The sequence below is a fragment of the Aspergillus piperis genome (assembly GCF_003184755.1).
Source record: "Aspergillus piperis CBS 112811 unplaced genomic scaffold BO85scaffold_5, whole genome shotgun sequence".
NCBI classification, from domain to species: Eukaryota; Fungi; Ascomycota; class Eurotiomycetes; order Eurotiales; family Aspergillaceae; genus Aspergillus; species Aspergillus piperis.
The window spans coordinates 1534924-1554316 of record NW_020291595.1 but is presented as its reverse complement, the minus strand read 5'-3'; the positions used below and the strand labels follow the sequence as shown (position 1 = coordinate 1554316).

General features: G+C 51.1%; 7 protein-coding genes across 7 annotated transcripts; 4 read left to right on the top strand and 3 right to left on the bottom strand.

Annotated features, from left to right (window-relative positions):
• The first annotated feature begins 1885 nt into the window (after positions 1-1885).
• On the top strand, positions 1886-5053 carry BO85DRAFT_417621 (uncharacterized protein). The gene is made up of 2 exons (XM_025657779.1): positions 1886-2396; positions 2967-5053. Exons 1-2 carry the CDS (start codon positions 2242-2244, stop codon positions 4792-4794), a joined length of 1983 nt encoding a protein of 660 aa, XP_025517874.1. The 5' UTR covers positions 1886-2241; the 3' UTR covers positions 4795-5053.
• Positions 5054-5304: 251 nt separating this feature from the next.
• BO85DRAFT_486400 (mitochondrial 54S ribosomal protein mL60) lies at positions 5305-5746 on the bottom strand (the record flags this gene model as incomplete). The annotated part of the gene is made up of 2 exons (XM_025663388.1): positions 5305-5357; positions 5479-5746. The coding sequence occupies 2 exons, from the start codon at positions 5744-5746 to the stop codon at positions 5305-5307; spliced, it is 321 nt and encodes a 106-aa protein (XP_025517873.1).
• A 63-nt stretch (positions 5747-5809) lies between these two features.
• BO85DRAFT_254643 (tafazzin) lies at positions 5810-7741 on the top strand. The gene is made up of 4 exons (XM_025654963.1): positions 5810-6441; positions 6521-6539; positions 6630-6740; positions 6811-7741. The coding sequence occupies exons 1-4, from the start codon at positions 6228-6230 to the stop codon at positions 7622-7624; spliced, it is 1158 nt and encodes a 385-aa protein (XP_025517872.1). The 5' UTR covers positions 5810-6227; the 3' UTR covers positions 7625-7741.
• A 255-nt stretch (positions 7742-7996) lies between these two features.
• BO85DRAFT_476545 (uncharacterized protein) lies at positions 7997-9796 on the top strand (the record flags this gene model as incomplete). The annotated part of the gene is made up of 1 exon (XM_025662787.1): positions 7997-9796. One exon carries the CDS (start codon positions 7997-7999, stop codon positions 9794-9796), a length of 1800 nt encoding a protein of 599 aa, XP_025517871.1.
• Positions 9797-9998: 202 nt separating this feature from the next.
• dbp9 (ATP-dependent DNA/RNA helicase) lies at positions 9999-12280 on the bottom strand. Its single transcript, XM_025664989.1, has 4 exons — positions 12021-12280; positions 11892-11968; positions 11348-11826; positions 9999-11286 (listed from the first exon to the last, which is right to left on the bottom strand). Exons 1-4 carry the CDS (start codon positions 12223-12225, stop codon positions 10194-10196), a joined length of 1854 nt encoding a protein of 617 aa, XP_025517870.1. The 5' UTR covers positions 12226-12280; the 3' UTR covers positions 9999-10193.
• Positions 12281-12705: 425 nt separating this feature from the next.
• BO85DRAFT_518696 (uncharacterized protein) lies at positions 12706-14277 on the top strand (the record flags this gene model as incomplete). Its single annotated transcript, XM_025664988.1, has 1 exon — positions 12706-14277. The coding sequence occupies one exon, from the start codon at positions 12706-12708 to the stop codon at positions 14275-14277; it is 1572 nt and encodes a 523-aa protein (XP_025517869.1).
• A 97-nt stretch (positions 14278-14374) lies between these two features.
• Positions 14375-16397, bottom strand: BO85DRAFT_447807 (uncharacterized protein). The gene is made up of 2 exons (XM_025659790.1): positions 16105-16397; positions 14375-16022 (listed from the first exon to the last, which is right to left on the bottom strand). The coding sequence occupies exon 2, from the start codon at positions 15967-15969 to the stop codon at positions 14791-14793; it is 1179 nt and encodes a 392-aa protein (XP_025517868.1). The 5' UTR covers positions 15970-16022; positions 16105-16397; the 3' UTR covers positions 14375-14790.
• Positions 16398-19393: the final 2996 nt, after the last annotated feature.

The following is a 19393-nucleotide window of genomic DNA, read 5'->3' as shown; positions in this document are numbered from 1 at the left end:
TTAGCGAATCATGTTACCATTCCTTTGCTTTTCCTAGCCGTCCCGACATCAGAGAAAAAAATGGTGGGCCATCACCGTGCATGTAACCCTCCATGAACGTGGTATGCGGTCGATCATCGTTTGGTAGATCTTAATTTATACGAGGCTCAGGCTCCGCAACAAATCCCGCAACAATTAGGGTATAGGATGTCGGAATGGGGCAACTCAATGTTATGAGTGTATGTGATTGCAGCAAGCTCATCAATCAGAGGTGGCAATCCCTGCGGTAGTATATCCATCCCGCCCCGGTTGGAGCCTGGTGCCGATTACAAAGAGATCAGTGGCTTTAGGAATGTAGTATCCCGGTAAGATAGCATCGGTGGACACCCATCTTGGTCCTTATTCTTTATTTTCTTTTCTTTCTTTGCCATCCTTTTACCCTTGCTCAGGTCCAGCTTGGGACTACTTCGTTGAACAATCACATGGATGATGGCTGATGGTGTCACAGATATTGCGAGTTATATGTCCCATATGTATCAGATATCACATGTACCAGGAAATTTTATAGGGCAGGGGATGTTTTCCGTTGCTACCGCCACATGGGGCATGTCCTGTGTATTCCTGTTTTGGACCGAAGAAGGGCTAGACGGCGATCCGAAGCGGCCAAAAGTACAGGGCTGGAATTCACAAGGACCCAATTGTGTCTGGAAGCCTTCCGGCAAGCCGGTCGACGATGGCCTTAGCAGACGACCTAGTAATGATTCTAATCAGCCACTGAGCGCCATTGACCAAAAGAGGTACTGGACGTCAGCCCTAGATGTGCTAACCCCACAAGTAGCCGGGGGTATTTTTCGCCGCGGGCGTGTAGAAGTGTAGTAGCTATCCCGGTACTTGGTAACTGTGCCTTTGACCCAGAACCGGGGTTTAGGTATAGGCTATGGGTCGTGTAACCTGAAGACAAAACAAACTTCAGTAGAATTTCCCTGTTTTCGCCGAGCTTGTTAGGAGGCTAATGAATAAAGTAATATCCAGGGGGCAATGCAAACAAGGGGGAAAGCCTCGTTGCGTTCAATTATTGAAGCAGCGAGAGGTAGTCCCCTTAATGGATTGAAATACGGGCTGGAGTGCTCGGTTGTGCTGGCGATGTGAGGACCATCAGGGGATCTCGACCATCGCAGCTTTCATTGATTTTTCTTCACTAATGGATTGATCTGAGACAGTGATGATCCTAGCATCAGACGATTCGTTACTAGAAGAAAGGAAGGCATAAAAAAAATATGAATACCTATAGCCACATGTGCCATTCAATTAAATTAAGTGTGAAATGAATTGGGGATCGATTCTCAGGCTCTGAGCCTTGGTGTTGCTGAGATTGAAGGGAAAAATGAGGCGAGAGAGTGAGGCGGGAAACCGACCATCTACGGTCACCTGATCTGAACATCCCTCATTCAGCAGGAGCAGAACAGAAACTCCAAAATGAAATTAAGGGAAGTAATCGAATGTGTCTGTGAGTGCTAGGTCAAAACCATAAGGAGACAAAGTTCTCAAAGCTATGGCGTGCCCAATATATCCAAGTTCTCTAGCTCTGTAACCTTGGACAAGCCCGCGACATATCTTGTCTAGATTGACACCATGTGTCGATCATCAATGCAGTGCAAACACAGCTGAGCTGACACCTATTTTTAAACCCAGACCCTCTGAAAAAGAATAAAATTCTCGCGAGAACTATAGAAAATCCCGACAGCCCGGTTCCAGATATGAGACTATTACTTCTACAATGCCTCTGCCAAGAATAGTGAAGACGGCCACCAGGACAAGGCATATCCTTGTCTTTGTGGTTTGGGCAATGTTAAGATGGCCCAGACATAGTCTAGGGTTTCCAGTCTCACTGACTGCATATAGCCATCATTGTGACCATATGCGAGAGATATATCAAATCTCTGAGATAATCGCTGTGATTTGTAGCCTTGAGACCGACAGCGTTCTCTTAGCGCGATAAGCCAGATGAAAGACCTTGCCTCCCAGAATCAGCCTTGCAACTTGATGTTTCTGGGGGAAGGAGGAGCTATTCTTTGGCATCCCTAGAATCATGTTACAACGCACCACTCTCTAGGAAGCCCAGTGCTCAAGTTCGAACCAAACAGACTGTTTGGTTTGATCAAAGTAGCATAGGATAACCCAAAAAGTATTCGTTTGAAACCCAGTGTCTCTGATCAGGTAAAGTACTACCTATCAGCGGCTTCATTTGGTTGTTGGAATACTATGGCGCGGGATGAGCTTTGTGGTAGAACATGCAGTATTCCGAAGGAAAAGCGAACAAACTCTTGCTATATCTTTCGTCTTGTTCACACGGATATTTTCCTCGTGACAATCTACCTTAGATATGGAGTAAATTATGATACTGATTCTCAAGGCATGTTGTGCAATCATATTGAAAGGAAGGCAAGGTTAAAAGCAAGGCGCGCAAACATGTCTGAGGCCGAGGGATGCAACATTTTGGGTCAGTGCCCAGGGTTATGCAGCACCAGCCATACCTTCCCTTTTCTTGCGCCTCCCACAAACCGCAAGACCATTCTCCACTGAAGTGAGTGTAACTCCCAGTACATGACCTGGACGGCGCATATCTCATATTGTTACCAGGATGACTATCCCTTGCTTGTTATTCAATGAGGCTTCAATCAGATGGCACCCGTCTTGATGCATCTATATCAATCCCAACCCTTCACTCGATCATTTGAAAACGCTCATGCATCTGCCATACAAGCCACAAAATACGTTGGTCTCAAAGCGTTGCTTCAACTTTTCGCAGGCACGGTGTTATTCTTTATTGTTTCGGTTTTCTTCTGGAAAATTGCGAAGTTCTGTCGGTTCATCACCCAGGGTAAAGTGCTCAAGCAAGGAAACAAAACTACTACACGCTATAGCAGGACTTGGTATGGCTGGGTCTCAGCAAAACGACATGAGAAGAACAAAGTGCTAGCACGGAGATGTCTGCAAAAGCTTCAAGATTGCGCAGTCTGGAGATCACCGAGCGATGACTATCGCAGGATTTGGTGGGATCCTGGACAGAAAATGCAAAATAGGTTTTGCGAAGAAAGGAGAAATCTGCGATGGCTACCGACCTGGTTTAAAAGCTATAGCTACATTGCGGCTGATACTATATGGAACCCAGGGCCCCCTCCTCGCCACAGTAACACTACTACGTCGGACGTTTGCAGTGGATATGCTTCTCTCCGAGCTATGACCGGGGCGCTTTCAAGAAGTCACACACCTAGATCCATAACAAGTCGAACAATCTACTATGCGCTTGGAGGAAGCAATGTTACGAGCTCGTATAGCCAATTGTTCTTTCAGCGTGGCTATCAGCGAGCGTCAACGCGAGGCAAGGCAAGACAAAGTCGCCAGTATCGAACCGAATGCACAAGAGAGTACAGGTTTCAGCGAGAGCACCTCAAATATGCAAGCAAAAAAGACATACTTCAACGCCAGTCGCGCCATACATCTTGCAGCACTCTGATGCGCTTAGGATTTGCAGGTCGTGGCACAGGAGATATACGCAGTCTTTCGCTTCCATGCCTCTTCAGCCAGAATTATGAGAGTTCGATCGCCTCCCATGCACCACACTGTGCCAAGGCGAGTTTTCCAGAAGGCAGAATGAAGACAATGAAAAGGCTCCGAGAATTCCGTAAGCATCAAGTCTGGTCTGCTCGGATGTCACTGCAACCGTCCAATTATACAAAGCTTCTAGGACCACCGGCCGGGACTCCGCGATTTGGGCTCTCTGCCACCAGTTCATCCGATCAGACACCTCTACTGATCCTAACCCAATCAAGGCGCAAAGAAGCTCTCTCGACAAAATCCAGCACACTGATTCCTAACAATTCTAGCAAGCATAATCATGTCAAAAATGTGGAAGCAGCGGGGTGTGTTAATCATATTGCTGGTTTAGCTGTGCAATACTCTGCAGCCCCTGCATGTGGTAGGTCAAGCTTACCATGTCGTCTGGAGGCCCGCCATCGTACAGGATTAGGCTTGGAAGAAGAAAGAAATATAGACTGTTGCACGCGACAGAAGGAGCCACTGTGCATATATCGCTCTAGAACAAAGGAGTCCCGGGAGAGGAGAAAGCAGAAATTGACAGGACTTTTGGTAGAAAATGTCCCTATCAGTGAGCTGAGTAGTTGGGAGCTACAGTTCATAGATGGGCTGGACCGGAGACTGGAATGGCTCTACAACCAGCTCTGCCCAGGCCGGAGACCTTACCATTTCGCGCTGCTTGCGAACCACTGGCTCAATAAAGAAACCTGGCTGGTAATCGACCCACCTACGCGAATATCTATCGACGCTAGAAGGCGACTAGGAGATCCAAGATTCAACTTGCCATATCCAAAGCCTGACTGGAGCGCGAAACCAAAGTACCCAAGGGTGCCACGCAAAGCAGTTTACACTCCTAGAATCAATTCATGGAGGCTAGCTGTTAACAAACACCGAAAAGCGTCTGGACTACGTGACTTGGTCAAGACAATCAGATTCTACCCCGATTCGACGGATGATCCACCAGATGGGAAGGTTGACCCATCATGCTGGATGCTTCGCAGACCCCCGCAAGGACCGTTCATGTCAGCCCGACAAGGAAATGTGTATTATGAAGGGGGGGCAGGCTGGCAAGAGACATTCGATGATTGGCAAAAGATCGGCCATGGTCATCTGATTCGGAAAGCCACCCATGAAGGCAGGGTCAACAGAACAAGAGCAAAAGAAGTTGCAGGAGCAATTAGCCGGTATTTTCATATGGCAACAGCAAAAGGCTCTTGATCTGCAAACGACACATGTCTGGTCCGCTGACAGCACAGCACGTTTTGGGCAGAAATTGCGTGGTTGCTCTGCAAACAGTTCGAATATGTCTAGGGCGGTTATATATCTGTGTAAAAGGATGATGTACGGGACAGATAACATGATGCAGCCTCTTTATGGTCTATCTGTATTGTTATGCTGCCTTCAGGCGCTTCCATCGGTTCCCAACGACCGCCTATCCTTACGAATCTGAAAGATGCCATCAAGTGCCAAGTCTCTGAAATCGAATTGAATCCTGTGCCTTAGGCCTGAATAAAGAACATGATAAATAGCGAGGCGAACAATGCAGTCATGGTGTCATTCCCCAGTTGCCGAAAACTCCGGTAATCCTTTCCGTGCCTTCAACGACGCTTGTTGTAGAGCATCGTCGGCAGACACAGCGTGTGGTGTATAGTACAGTTGAATAATGCAGGTACAAATATGTAAAAGGCGATTGCCAGCTTCCCAACACACTCTGCGTGTATAAGCTGTTTAGAAACCCGGGGGGTTCACTCTCTGGCTGACACGGGTCCACTTCGGTAGCTCTGTAAGAGACATAGCATTAGCACACAAACTCAAACTTCGGACGGTCTCCCCTTTGGTTGAGACTCTCAAATGGGGACGCGGCAGCCCATCGACGCAGAAAGGTCCAAGGTCATAACGTACTGTGAATGCCCTTGCGGTACTTCTTCTCCTTCTTGTCAAACAGTGTGTACTTGTCCTTGGGCAGCATCTCCTCCTCGCGAGGCATTTCCCTGTACCAGCGCTCGACGGCCTTGGTGGTGTATCCATTGCGCTCCAGCGCGGCGGAGACAGTGTCGACAACCCGATCAACGCCACGGAGGCGCTTCCTCTGACGAGCCTTCTGGGGTTGGGAGAGGCGCCACGGAATCTTCCTATTCGATTGACGAGTGATATTAGCTTCACTGCGCATGATGATGACGATGGGGGGGTGGGTTGTAGCAATGCGGGATGTCCGGGCGGGTGACAGGGGCAGTCAGATGGGATTGCGACCTACCAAAGAAGACCTGAGAAGAGCGGCGAAGAGGGCTTGAACATCATCTCTGCGATTGACACCGAATACAGTCACAGAAAGAGGGACGAAGGGAACGAAGGAGTGGGAGGCAAGCTATCAATCACAAGGAGCGGAAAGCCGAGTTGGCGGACGAAAATCCCGTCGAGGAGGTTTGGGGAGGTCCGTGCACGGCGAACCTCCGCGGGCCAACAATTGATTTCCTTCCCCGAATTTCTGCGAGGCCAATGAAGATGCCACCTGCTTTCACGCCGTCGATCCGGGGTTGTTCCCCCCTCCTTTTCTCCTCACTTTCTGTCTGCCGCTACGCTGCATTTATATTGCTTGCCCTTCTCCCTGTTACTGCTTGGATGGATCTCGGTTAGAGCGGGCTGAGTGAACAATGTCGCGCTCTACGGACTCTGGCGGCGCAACGGCCGATGCGCCCTCGCTTCCCTGGAGGGCATTGTCCTCCACCACCATCTTTGGGGTTGCAGCATTATGCCGCTCATTTCTGTACTTCTGCAGTCGGCCACAGGCGAATGGATTGGATCAATTTCTCGAGCTGCTCGACTCGAGGAGTGATCCCTCGCAAAGAACGAGAGGCTTGCTCACAGGTATGCTGTCTAGTCTTTTCCCCTCTAAGATCACTGTACCTGAAAGATTATATATCGGCTAATTGTTCTGGCTTATCAGTTTCGAACCATACCAGCGTGTACGTGCCTACATTGCGTCTCGAAAGCTGAGGCGACCCGTTCAACTCCGACGTCAGAGAACGCTGACCATGGCCGCTTTAACTGAGCAGGATGGATGATCCGATCATGTGGGGATTTCTACCGATGCGATATAACTTCGGACTTGCGAATTGGAATAAGCGATGGGGGTTTGGAAGCCACGACATCTGTTATCAGACTAGGTATGGCAGTCCTCTTTGCCGGGGTCCAATTCGAAATGATTTGTTGCTGACTGGCCGGACTGGTGTATAGGCCGTTAGCCCTTTTCTTCACAATGGGCCAAGTCCTGCCGACACATCGATCGGCCCATTCGCAATATGGTGGCCTCGCCCAGCCCGTCGTCACCCAGGCGATCCGACTCCTGTCGAAGGGGCCATTCCCCGCTGACCCTCATCTCGCTGTCCCCGAACGTCAATCGTGGAGTCTACAGAATGTATGCGTCGATCCGTTTTCCGACCTCCCCACAGCCTACACCACCGATGGGCATGACTCTCATCTATCGCCGTCCTCTTACGCCTGCAATTCGTATTCTTGGTTCCATATATTCCCAGAGGGAAAGATCCACCAAGCACCGAACAAGACTATGCGCTACTTCAAATGGGGTGTGGCACGACTGATCCTCGAGGCTAGCGAATGCCCGGATGTTGTGCCGATCTGGCTTGAGGGCTTCGACCAGGTTATGCATGAAAGCCGCGAATTCCCACGGTTTCTGCCTCGTGTGGGAAAGGAGGTCAGCGTTACGTTCGGACAGAAAGTGGATAGGGAGGCGGTTTTCGGGGAATACAGAAGACGTTGGCAGAAGATCAAGGCCAAGGCGGAACGCATAGCCCCCGAGACTCGCGATCTTCCCTTTGGAGTGCTAAACGACCAGCTCTTATATGACCCTGAAGCAGTTGAGCTGCGAAAGGAGGTCACTAAGAAGGTCCGGGATCTCGTCCTTGATGTCCGACGGACGAGAGGATTGTCGGACGAAGACCCGAAGGAAGGCCTAGTGGAGACATGGATACAAGAGGGCCCTAAGCGTGAGGGTAAGATGGACGATGATTCATGGGTCCGCGATATTTGACGATGTGCATTAACCGCGAAGCAAAAAACAACTGTACAATAGAACCTTGCATAGAAATAAAATATGGACACAAGCGACATCGCACGCTATTCCTTGTCTTCTCTACCGCAGCCTACCGACTAAAATAAGACTCAGCCTGGCTTTACGGCAAGTTAGCATGAATTGACCAATGACTCATTCTCACTCATAGCAAGCTATCTAGTGAACTAACAAGCTAGTTGGTTAAATCGTGGCTCAGCCTTACTAAACCGAAGGGGGCGAAAACAGCTGCGGCGAACGATAAGATGGGGAGGAGCTCCGCCGATCGGCCTCATCCCACTTCTGCCACATTGAAACCTCCCCCTTGAGTCTACTACTCTTCCTCCCATCCCTATGCCCAAAAAGCACAAGAAGACCGCCTTTGCGAAACCAGCCAGCACTGCTCACCATACCCTCGCTTCCTCCGGCCCGCGACACGACCACCATGATCGTCTTCGTTCATCCCACGCTTCGTCCTCTTCCGCGGAGCAACCCTCCGTCAACGACCTGATTCACCACCTCCGCCGCACGCAGGTCTCCAATGGACCTGAAAGCCCCTTTCGATTTGTCGCGCCTCGATCTGTACATCCCTCTTTACGGAACCTTCTCGAGCTACCGGAAACACCGCCTCCCCGCCCTCGCCCGGGGGCGCGGCGTGTCGGGGTTGTTGGCTCGCTGCGCTTGCGACGGACTGCTGGACCACCACCACCAGAGAGCTGGCTCCTGGGCAGCCGAGATGATGCAGAGGAAGAAGATGTTGATATTGCAGCCGCGGAGAAAGAAAGGGTCATCTACCGGTTAGAGCGTCTACCAGGCACGACCTTCCCTCCCAAGGGTAGTCTTGTCGAAACGGTGCTCAGATCGATGGCCACATATTGGGAATGGCATGTCGAGTATGACGGACCGTTCCTGGGAGCTCTACCAAATCACCTCAAAGTGCGCCTCCTCAGCTACATCGCTGTATATGCCAAGGATCGACCGCTGGGCGGGCTTATGCGCGGTCTGCGACCTCTATTCGAGAAAGCCCGCGCTACCGACGACCCCGAGATACATCAAGAAAGCGAGTCCGAAGTCACCCGTCTAGACCTAAGCAGCGCCATCGGTCGATGGCTAAGCTTGAAGCAGCTCTCCAGCGAGCTCCTCATCACCGAGAAGCCAAATACCGTGCAGCGCAAGCCCAAAGAATCCGTCCCCTCCTCCTGGGAAGAGGAATACGACGAAGTCGAAGAAGAGGGCAACACCATCACCCCAACAGCAAGCAATCCCACTATCCCCCACACACTATCCCCAACTCTCCGCTTCTCCAACCTCCGCTACCTCTCCCTCGCACACCCCAAACCCGGCACCGTCAACTGGAACTCTCTCATAAGCCTCCTCTCCCGCCTCTCAACCATCACCCACCTCTCCCTTGCCCACTGGCCCATACCCACCGTCACACCCAACGCGATCAACGCCCGAATCCGCCACCCCAACCACCGCTCCTTGACCTTCTCCTACGGCGGCACCGACACCTACTCCGCCAGCGAAAACAACTGGGCCGAAGCAGCAGGTCTCCTCCGGCGCCTATCCCGCGTAACCTACTGCCTGAAATGGCTCGACCTCGAAGGCTGCGGCGACTGGATCCCAGCCCTAAAATGGCAAGACAGCGAATCATCAATCTCAGCCGCGTACGCCTCCTCCGGTCCCGAATGGAACACCTCCTGGCGAGACATCGAATACATTCGTCTCGGACCAGGCTGGCTGCCCCATATCGACGACGCTGAACTCCTCCGCGAGAATAGTATCAGCCAGAGCGGCTCCTCTTCCTCGTCTTTGTCGTCGCCTACCCGATCTTTGGCTTTCTCAGCGCATGCGCCACCGCCGCATCCCGCTCTTGCGAGCCGTGTAGGAGGTGGAGGTGGAGGAGATGCCGAGTCATCATCGTCGGATCTTCCCTGGGATGTGGAGGTCGAGCGGATCAAGTATCGGAGGGGGAAGGAGCTAGAGCGGTTCCGGGAGACGGTGCAGGCTGCGAAGGAGGTGCAGCAGTGGGTTTTGAGGTTGAGGAGAGTGGGGAAGGGCAAGTGGGTGCAGTTTTCTTTTGGGTTGGAGGGAATTGAGGAGGATGGGTTGAAGAAGTTGTTTGGGAAGGAGTGGATGGGGGTTTTGCCTTGATGGGGTGGTTTTGTTCATGAGGGTATGCATATATATTGATAGTTGGTTAGAGGGTGGTACTTAGGTATGTGTGTGAGTTGCATAGTTAGGATATAGTACCTATAAGCTTAGTAGGTGATGTTAATACTGTGGGATGTAGATGTTAGGTCCTGGTATATAACCTACTGAAAGGGAATAAAGCTTATATCAGATGATGGAAAGAATCCAGCTTCGAAAGCGAAATACAAATGGCATATTCCACGATCTCATGATTTTACATGCAATTATTGGAATTGGAGTTCTATATGCACGCACTATCCCAAACCGAATATGGTGAACTTTTCCCCATGGAACCAAGAACAATATGTACATAATCCCTCATTTCATCCCACCACTGATCCCAGACACGTACAACGCCCTATTTCCGGCCCCTATTAAACGTCTTCAACGGATCAACCTTTCTAACACCCGAGGGCTTGCGGCCCTTGCCCTTGGCGCGGTTCTTATCTCTGGCCTTGCGGATGCGGTTGTCGCTATTTTTCCGGAACCCAACGAAGCCGACATCCTCGCTGGAGATGCCCTTGCGACCCTTGGACGGCATCAGGTACTCGGGGATGTGTTTCAGGTGGGGTTGGATACGTGCGGAGCGCAACTCGCCGTCGTGACGGAGCTGGCGCAGCTCGTCGGGGTTGTCTTCGAAGTGGCGCTTGAGTTTCTCGCTCTTGACCAGCTCCTGACGGATCTCGCGAGCACGGGCTTCCTGAACGGCAAGGCGTGTGATGGCGCGAAGACCGTCGGTCATCCGGTAGCGGAAGGCGTCGACTTGGCTCATCTCAAAGTGATAGGGCTTGACTTCGTGGCCATGTTTGGATTGACGTTTGACGATCTTGGCCAGGACGGCTTCGTCGTGTTTGGCGGTGGGGAAGGAGGTGGGCTTGTGCTTTCCGTACTGGTCTGCTGGAACGACGAACGAGAGCGCCATGCCCGTCTTGCCGCCACGGCCGGTTCGTCCGATGCGGTGTGTGTAGGATTTGGCGGTTGTGGGGAGGTCGAAGTTCAAAACGCAGGCCACGTTCTGGAAGTCGATACCACGAGAGATACCATAGTCCTTTTCTTTCGCGGTGAGCTTGCGGCGCTTGTCCGGGCGATTCGACTTGCTCTTGTCATCTTCGGCCTCTTCGTCGTCACTGGATCCCATGACACCAGCAGCTTCCTCCTCTTCATCAGCGTCGGCGTTCTTGGCCTTCTTCGACTTGGATCCTAGGACTTCCTGATCGTCTGCAGCGATAATGATGTCGTAAACACCCTTGTTGAATTCCTGGACGACGTGGATTCGAGAGTTCACTGGCAACTCGGAGTTGAGAACACAGCTCTTGACGCCGAACTGTTCCAGGAAAAGCTTGAGGCGGTAGCAACGGTCGATGTCTCCGACAAATATGATGACCTTGCCCTTGATGAGCTGGAGCTTGAAGATCACGTATGTCAGGAGGAATTTCTCATCCTCTGCGCATCTGGTGGGCGAAGTAGTTAGTACAGCGCTTTAATCATTTGCCGTGTACAAAGTATGCTTACTTGACAACAAATTGGCTAACACCAGCGCCCTTCTCCTCCTTATCCTCCAACTTCAGCACAACAGGGCTGCGACAGAACAGTCCCTTCAGAGTATCCACTTCCGAGGTGAGCGTAGCACTCATGAGGAAGGTCTGTACGCCACGGGGAATCGCCTTGGAAAGCGCATTGATATCTTCGTCGTATCCGTACGAAAGGACCAAGTCGGCTTCGTCGATGACCAAGTGTGTGAGGTTATCCAGCGAAAGAGAGGAGTTTCCGAGGTTGGCAATCACACGAGCGGGGGTGGAGATGACGATATCAGGGTAATCGGAGAGCATAGTGCGCTGTACGGCCTCGGAGACCTTCTGAGTGAGGTTCACAGAGCGAACATCCTTTCCGCAGAAAGCAGCGAATGTGGTGACGACGTTTTGAACCTGTTCTGCAAGCTCTCGAGTGGGGACGAGGATGAGGCCAGTAGTGGCTTTCAATGATGGGTCGGCCTAGCAGCAGAATGCGTTTAGTTTGCCTCTTGGATGTCTATTGATAATTTCCGGGGAGTACTGACAGCTTTCTTCTGAAGAATGGTCTGAAGGATAGGGAGGACATATGCGGCGGTCTTTCCGGAGCCGGTCTTTGCACGAGCTGGTATTGTTAGTATGCCTCAAATCCACCATAGATACCGGGATATACACACCAAGAATATCTTTGCCTGCGAGCGCCAGTGGAATGGCCTTCGCCTGGACGAGCGTAGGCTTGGTGAACTTCTCTTTGATCAAGGCTTGGCGCAGTCGCGGATCCAGATTGAGGCTTTCAAAGTCGGCCTCATTCGCATCGGGGGACTCCTTGGTCTCCGCAGCTTCAGGGGAGGGAACGTCATTAGCATCCAACTTGCGCTTCATTGTGGCGATATAAATTCCCGAATTTCACTGCTAGTTTGAGGCAAGGGAGTCTGGGGAAGCTGGTGAACGACTGGAAAGTTTTCCTCATTCAAGCGGGCTGGAAAATCCGTCGGGCGGTGAGATTTTCCGAGGCTCTGATTTTGGATGAACTCCACTGCGCTCCACCGATAAGCCTGTTGGCTGCTATCGCATCTCCATTCCCTCGTGCGAAGTACACTCCAGTATCTCTTGCCATTGAAGGGTCAGCAAACTGAGGTACCTTCTAGTTCTTAGCCATGTCGCTGCTCAGGTATCAGATAGCAGTCTATATCAGGCTGACCCGTCGCTCTTTCCCTCTTCCTATGGCTTCGCTCCTTCTGCGAAATGTTCCTTAGGAGATATCCACGATGTCGCTGCTAGGGCTTCCCTGCAGCTCATCGACTAACCTAGCCTGCCACTCGCGCCAGATTCTATCAATTCTATATCACTCGCATTTCCAATATGCTTCCTAGGAATATCCATCCTACCGGCTTCCCCTCTGGAGATAAACCTGATGGTCCCAATACTTTAGAACGCAATTTCCCCAGCCATCCACCTCCCTTTCCACTGAACACAACAATTGAATTCAAATTCAAAACTGCCTCGGGACCCCCTCCGAGTTTGGCAGAGGACACCTTGACAGGGAATGCCAATGATTGTTTACCGAAAGTGGACCCCAATTCAGGTTTCGTATCACACAGCAAGGAAGACGGGATAACGCACACTACAGCCAATGATGCAAAATACCTGCCTAGGAAACGTCATTGGGGACACCACATACCACCAGTTGGTGATATTGATATGGTGGAGGCTTTTATAGCGCAGAAGGAATGCCATGAGCAGCAGAAGTTGATCGCTATAGACAGGCACAAGGTACACAAGTTGCGTGCCATGATGTGGGAGCAGAGAGAAGAGGAAACAGCTGTGAGGGATTCTATCAGAGCACATCTCAGTGCTATTACATGCTGCACTTGCCGATCTACTGCGCAGCTCATTGAAAAGGATTACGCAGCACTCCGGTCGATCGCGCTCTATCATTTGGATTTGGAATACCAGCTTAATCAGTCTGAGGATGAATTGGAGGAGCTTGAGCAGGAACTCGCTCGTTCAGCCGCCCGACTGAGCCGCCTATTCCACCCGGTAGATAATAGAGGGCTTCAAGGTGTTAGGACCGAACTCGGGGCTGCGCGTTCTAGTTCTGATCCTCGAGGCTTTTATACCCGATCGGTCCTGCTGACCACATCTGAGAGGAAGAACGATTTGCAGCAGCAGCAGCCCCATCTGTTCACATCGCAGGTGCAGGAATCCATATCTGGCGCAGAGAGAGTCCCAGTCTCTCAAACAAGCACGCGTCCAGTAAGTCCAAATTATAGGTTCCCGCAAGCTTGGGATCGGATAGAGGCACAGCCATGCCTTGACATCGCCGACTTCGAGTCAGACCTTGACGAGTTAGCCCAAAGTGATCCAGGATTCGCAAGGGGCACAGCTCACTCCTTGGGCATTCGCAGTCGTTCTGCCGATGACATCCGTTCTGCAGATGGTCAAATCAAAGACCCGTTCAAGTTGACGACTCGTGAAAGGTCCTCCCCGTATGATCAGAATGATTTCGATAGCACTGGGCCACCCTTTCAGCGGCGTAAGTTCATAGACAACCGGATCCTTCACCAGGTTCGCACCTCATCGCTGGAAAGTGCACGTCTGAGATCCCATCCGGTATGGGAAACTTTACGTACCCAGGGCTTGACCGATGAAGACATCAGTCAATTGGCTCTTGGAAGCTGGCACTCAAATGATGCAGGTGCGGTGGTGTCTAGTGGTTCGACAATCAAACCTTCTAAAAAGCTGGAGCAAGCTAGCACTGTTATATGGCGTGGGACTTGCAGGTCTTTCAACAATCGAAAGAGAACTAATTCCATAGCTTTTGGCACTCGGCCACCTCTCCGTCGCATGTCTCGCTATGATTCAGCCTGGCGGGGATTTGGCCTTGAAAATGAAGGCAGTCAGCCAGCAGACTTGGCTATGAAGAATGAGTAATTGGTATATTGCAATATCCGTTCGTTTAGATAGTGTAGCATAGCACAGAGGTTGGTGGCTAGTCATGGCTTATCGTTAATGACAATATGCCCGCACTTGGATAGCTCTCAAAATGCATACTATTATCACATTCCGCTAGGCTAGAGGATAACAATGCCCTTGACAAGCACAAGTAGATGGCACAACTTAACTCAATAGGACCAGAGATCTTGTGTAACATCACATAGTCAACTTCACTGCAATCAACTACCATGCTCAAAGATTCCATCCCATAGTATGATCATATATCGTTTCCATACCATATCCACCCATAAAGTTAAAACAACAAATTGAACAAGAAGAATAACAAGCACGATTCATTATGTACATCCATTGCATATCATATCATATCATATCATAGCATACCATATCCATATCCATAATAATTTCATATCAGATCATTTACTTTCCGAATAACCCAATGCATCCCTCGGTCAAACAAGCAAGCAAGCAAGCAGTAATCAACCCAACAAATTAATCACTCTCACTCAAACTATCCCTTCTCCTCCCCCGTCCCCCCTCCCTTCTATACCCCTTACTCAACCCCGGGATCGGGTGATGATAACTCCTAGTCCCCGTATCCTCCGTATCCACATTCGAATACTGATACTCAGACCTCGACGGCGCCGACGACGAGAAATCCAACGGTTCCGTGTAGTGACCCCGCACTGACTGTCTCTCCCGCTTGCGGGGACTACTAGTCCGTGATCCAGACGACTCACTCGGCGGGGGATTCCTGCGTCGTTCACGCCGACGATTATGTCTCCTCGCTGAGGGTTCGCGGCTGTGACGGCGGTCGTGGTGGTCATCGCGGGTCGGAGCCTGGCTAAGGGTGTCCTCGCTGCCGGGTACGAAGGAGAAGTCACGTCGTCTGCTCTGTTTCCGGGATGGCGCTTTAGCAGGAGCAGGAGCCGGATCATAAGCGTAATCGCGGACCTGACTTCCGCTGATTTCGCTCTGGTTGTAATGACTCGCTGGGTTGGAGAGGTCGTAGTCACTGCCGTAGTAGGTTCCCTCTCCTTCGCGATTAATGCCCCCGACACGGGCGGCTTTTTCCTTTCGGTACGCGGCAACGTCCTCGTCGACTTCGTTTTCCCAGTTCGCGGTCATTTCGTCGTCCTTGCGCCGACGACGGAATTTCTCGCGGAGCTTGCGGCGGCGTTTGCGTTCTTTTTCGGCGGAGGTGGCCCCCGTTACGCCGGTCTTTTCGGTCAGGTTGGTGGCGGTTTCGTCGGTGTAGGTGTAGCCGTCGTCGCTGTAGCCTTTGTGGTAGACGCTGCCGCCGCCGAGTTTGGTGCTTTTGGTGGCGTTGGATAAGGTGCGCCCGTCGGGACCTTTGCGGCGGAGAACGGTCGATTTGTACTCTTCCCAGTCGCCTTTGCGCCAGATGAATCCGCCATTCTTGGCCCAGAAGAAGAACCAGATTGCGGCGAGGACGAAGGCGGCGCCCAAGATGGCGAAGAGCGCCATTAGGCCTTTCATATTGATGTGGCTTGGTTCGATGGTGCCGGAGCCTGGGGCCCAGGTTGTGCTGGAGCGGCCGAAGAGGTGGGTGTGAGGAGCGGCATTTTGGTCGTGTTGCTCTGAGGAGGTGGTGGTGGTGGTTTGGGTGCTGGCGGGGAGGAGAGTGGCAGAGGGGTGGATGGGAGGCATGGTTGTTGGAGGTTGTGAAGAGCCGTCAAGAGCTTGGAGCTCTAGACGGGACTCTGGATGGAGGTGATGGTGGTTAGTTTGGTTGTGGGATGGGATGGGGTGGGTATGGGGTGTGATTGGAATGTGGATGTGTACCTTTATCGAGGTTGTCAGTGTGAGATCGAGTTTATGGTTCTTATCTGGATTTCGATCGGTCGGGATACTATGTAGATGGTAGATGGTTGGAATGTGGATCGCACGATGTGGTGTATTGCTAGACAAACTAGCTCCGTCAGGGACGGAAAAGGGCAGAATTGAAGACACTCAGCGAGCAGAATGGACGAGCAGCCGCCGAAATTGAGGAGGTTGGAGTAAATGGCGAGGCTGGGGATGACGCCGGTTTGTTTGGGTGTCCGGCGTGGCCCCGGCAACTCGCTTACTCAGCAGCCCTATCTTATCAGGATCACCATCTGAAAGTATAACTCTACAGGTGGACAGTCCTTGAGCTTAGAGGGACCGGATCGACAGTGCGTACGAGTCCAATTACGATGTTTGCGGTTATTCCCGATGACAGTCCTAGACTTCAGCCAATCTTCTTCACTGGAAGTTTACGGAGCTCAACAAGCAGGGGGCGGGAGGCAACAATGAATCCTGCGAGTTGACAGCGGGGGACCCTTGAGATTAGCCTGGAGTAAAGATAGTACAAACAGAGCCGGAACACTGGGATCGACGGGTGGTTGGCTGTGGATAACACTAACAACTCCAGGGAATGGAGTTAGTCTCATCCAGGAAATGAGTCACGAGTATTGGGCATCAACGTCCGGATGATGGAAATGAAAGACGGGAAGATTGAGGGATATACCGAGGTGACCATGGGCTGGGTCGACAGTGATAACCGGAGATGTTATGTCTTATTTGCATTTTAGGTACTCGGGAATGAGGATGAAAGTAATATTCACCCGATAGTTTGACATGAAGCGGTAGATTTGAGTCCGTGGCTCATTAATTTGGGCCAATGGCAATGAATGTAATCCTGGTAAGCTAGAATGACGCAGAAACCACGTTTAGAGTTATGCCTCACTCAGCCTCAGCTGAGCAGGGATAGGGAGGTCGTCTGATTTCAAATTCCAGAAGTCGCCTTTATCATCCTTCTCAGTCCGATCGATGCCAACAGCATCCGTATAGATGCATACTAATTGCGCTGTGGATAGGCAACCCTCTCTTTGTAGCCAGACGTGTGAAAACACGACAGTGTTCTCTCAATATGACTCACGGGATCTTTGATTTCTAAACCCCTTGTCATGAGGTTAGTGTAATTTCAGTGCCCGAAGAAGCTTGTTGAGAAGCAGCAAGAACTAGGTTGAATGATCCATTGACCAACATTGCCACAGACATGGCATCCAACTCATCCGAGACCGGAAGACCTTGGAGGAGTGACAGGAATGATGGATTATCACAGGTTCGTTCATGCCTGTCATACGCAGTTAACTGTCAGGACTATAGCAAGCCGGAGCAGAGAACTGCGATGCAAATTGTTTGCTAGCGGGCAGTGTTGTCGGGAGCCCATTTTCTAGCGTGCTTCGACTCCATCTTCCATGCCGTTTGCTCACCGGAAACTCCACCAGGATGGAGGATCAAGATATCAGCCAGCTAGACGATGCCGGTAAGTGGGGTAGAAGAGCATTCTAGAGTAGATGACCACTTCTTTATGTCATGGGGAGTTCAATCTGCAGTAAGTTGGAGCAAAAGCTTTTCTATAGATTTTTGTTCCGCGCAGGACAGCTTAGAATAATCGCATTTGAATGGATATACCTGAGTGACATCGATCAAGTTTGCGTGAACCTGTTTTCCAATTTGACATAGCAAAATCTGGATGGTGAAACTTTTTTTTTTTTACTTTTGCCCCTCCGGTTGAGAGATTTTCACCTGCAGCGGCGGACGGCAAGAAGCGCCGCAGTGGAGGCCGCAGTCGTTATTGGGCCGCAACGGGGTTCCTGCCAGCGTCCAGGACTTTTGGGCAGCCAACAAGACGGGATTGTCTCGGACAGAGCATGGATCCTATCTTATTTGATTATTGCAGACCCATGACGATGTTTCCGGCTCAGCGCTGATCACACGGAATGGGAAATGACAGATTTGGGTAATGGTTGAGAAAGCTCCCCATCCATCCTCACCATCACCATCACCATCATCATACATCAACCTGCTAGTTCTTGTAAGTTGTAGTGGCAGTCAAGCCTGGTCCGTGGTTCGGTTCCGCTCAGACCCAGGGTTCCTCCGATGGAGCCCGGGTTTATTTGGTGGGGGGGCCTAGCGGTTTTTATTTCCACTTCCCCTGGCGTTATGGCCGATACGCAGTTTATGGCCAGTGTTTTTCTGGCATTTTGAGATGACGCACTAGTGGTTAGGTTGGGACTTGAGAGAGAATGAACGTTCGATGATATCCCGAGAGTAAGGCTCTGAAAGCCATCGTGAATAAGGCTTCGTGCTACACTGTATAGGATCCTGTTGGAAGGCGCGGATCGTTGTCCATCACGAGGCAGGATGTTTCCGGCCAGTTGCTAAGCAGTCCTGGTGCGACGCCGCCATGACAATGTTGACAGGCTCACAACGGACGTTGCACCAAGCTGCCAGCTAATCTAGCTTCCTCGACTGGAAGAGAAAGACAATCTCTTTCACACTATGCCTTGGTTCAATACTGTGTCACTGTGCCACTCTGTCATGGCTGAGTACCGACGGGGATACCTGGTACAATAAACCGCCATGCATACCCGCTTCTCATCTCTTCAGATACATTGCAAGCCTTACTATGCATGCACTTGGAGGCAGGGAGCGAAGCATGTGACGTATCTGATCGATTCGACATTTGAGGCTGGGGTTTTCGGGGTCGTCTTTCCTCATCTGACCAGGGACTTGGGACGCAACTGACGAACCGACTCGATAGTAACAAGCATTGCGCCGACGCTTTTGAAGGAGTCCGAATTTTAGTGCTAACAGGTTATCATATCGATAGCTTCGCAGGCAATATCCAGATGTTGGAATGTGATGGCGATCAGGATGATGGGAGGTAATGGATCCGGGGACTAAATGCCACGCGCTCGGAATAAAACGCTACAGTGTAGGTACCAGGGTTGAATACCCGTGGGAGTGGGAACGAAGTATACGCCGGACATCAACTCCTCGACATTTGGATAGATCAAATCACCTCTGTCATGGAGCGGTTGATTGACCGTGCTTATGGTGCTGATACGCCAATGGATGAAATTAATCCCGACCTTGCATCTGCAGGTGAGTTCCCTGTCGACAGGCCAAATATAAGATCCTGCTGAAGCAGACCCCAGCATGTGTGACGTATGTAAGGTTCGTGGGGTGGTAGCAACTGTGTGTTTACATCTCGAGTCATCCTCAATAATCAACCCGGGTGTTTCCTTGCTATACGACTCGC

What these genes read in the sequence shown, in the direction of transcription:
- BO85DRAFT_254643 (XM_025654963.1), top strand. Translation starts at nt 6,228, where the DNA reads ATGTCGCGCTCTACGGACTCTGGCGGCGCAACGGCCGATGCGCCCTCG. An exon ending in GACATCTGTTATCAGACTAG is followed by an intron (nt 6,741 to 6,810) that starts GTATGGCAGTCC and finishes ACTGGTGTATAG; the next exon opens with GCCGTTAGCCCTTTTCTTCA.
- dbp9 (XM_025664989.1), bottom strand. Translation starts at nt 12,225, where the DNA reads ATGAAGCGCAAGTTGGATGCTAATGACGTTCCCTCCCCTGAAGCTGCG. An exon ending in CGCAGGCAAAGATATTCTTG is followed by an intron (nt 11,969 to 12,020) that starts GTGTGTATATCC and finishes TAACAATACCAG; the next exon opens with CTCGTGCAAAGACCGGCTCC. An exon ending in GTTAGCCAATTTGTTGTCAA is followed by an intron (nt 11,287 to 11,347) that starts GTAAGCATACTT and finishes TTCGCCCACCAG; the next exon opens with ATGCGCAGAGGATGAGAAAT.
- BO85DRAFT_447807 (XM_025659790.1), bottom strand. Translation starts at nt 15,969, where the DNA reads ATGCCTCCCATCCACCCCTCTGCCACTCTCCTCCCCGCCAGCACCCAA.
- BO85DRAFT_417621 (XM_025657779.1), top strand. Translation starts at nt 2,242, where the DNA reads ATGGCGCGGGATGAGCTTTGTGGTAGAACATGCAGTATTCCGAAGGAA. An exon ending in GATACTGATTCTCAAGGCAT is followed by an intron (nt 2,397 to 2,966) that starts GTTGTGCAATCA and finishes GCTAGCACGGAG; the next exon opens with ATGTCTGCAAAAGCTTCAAG.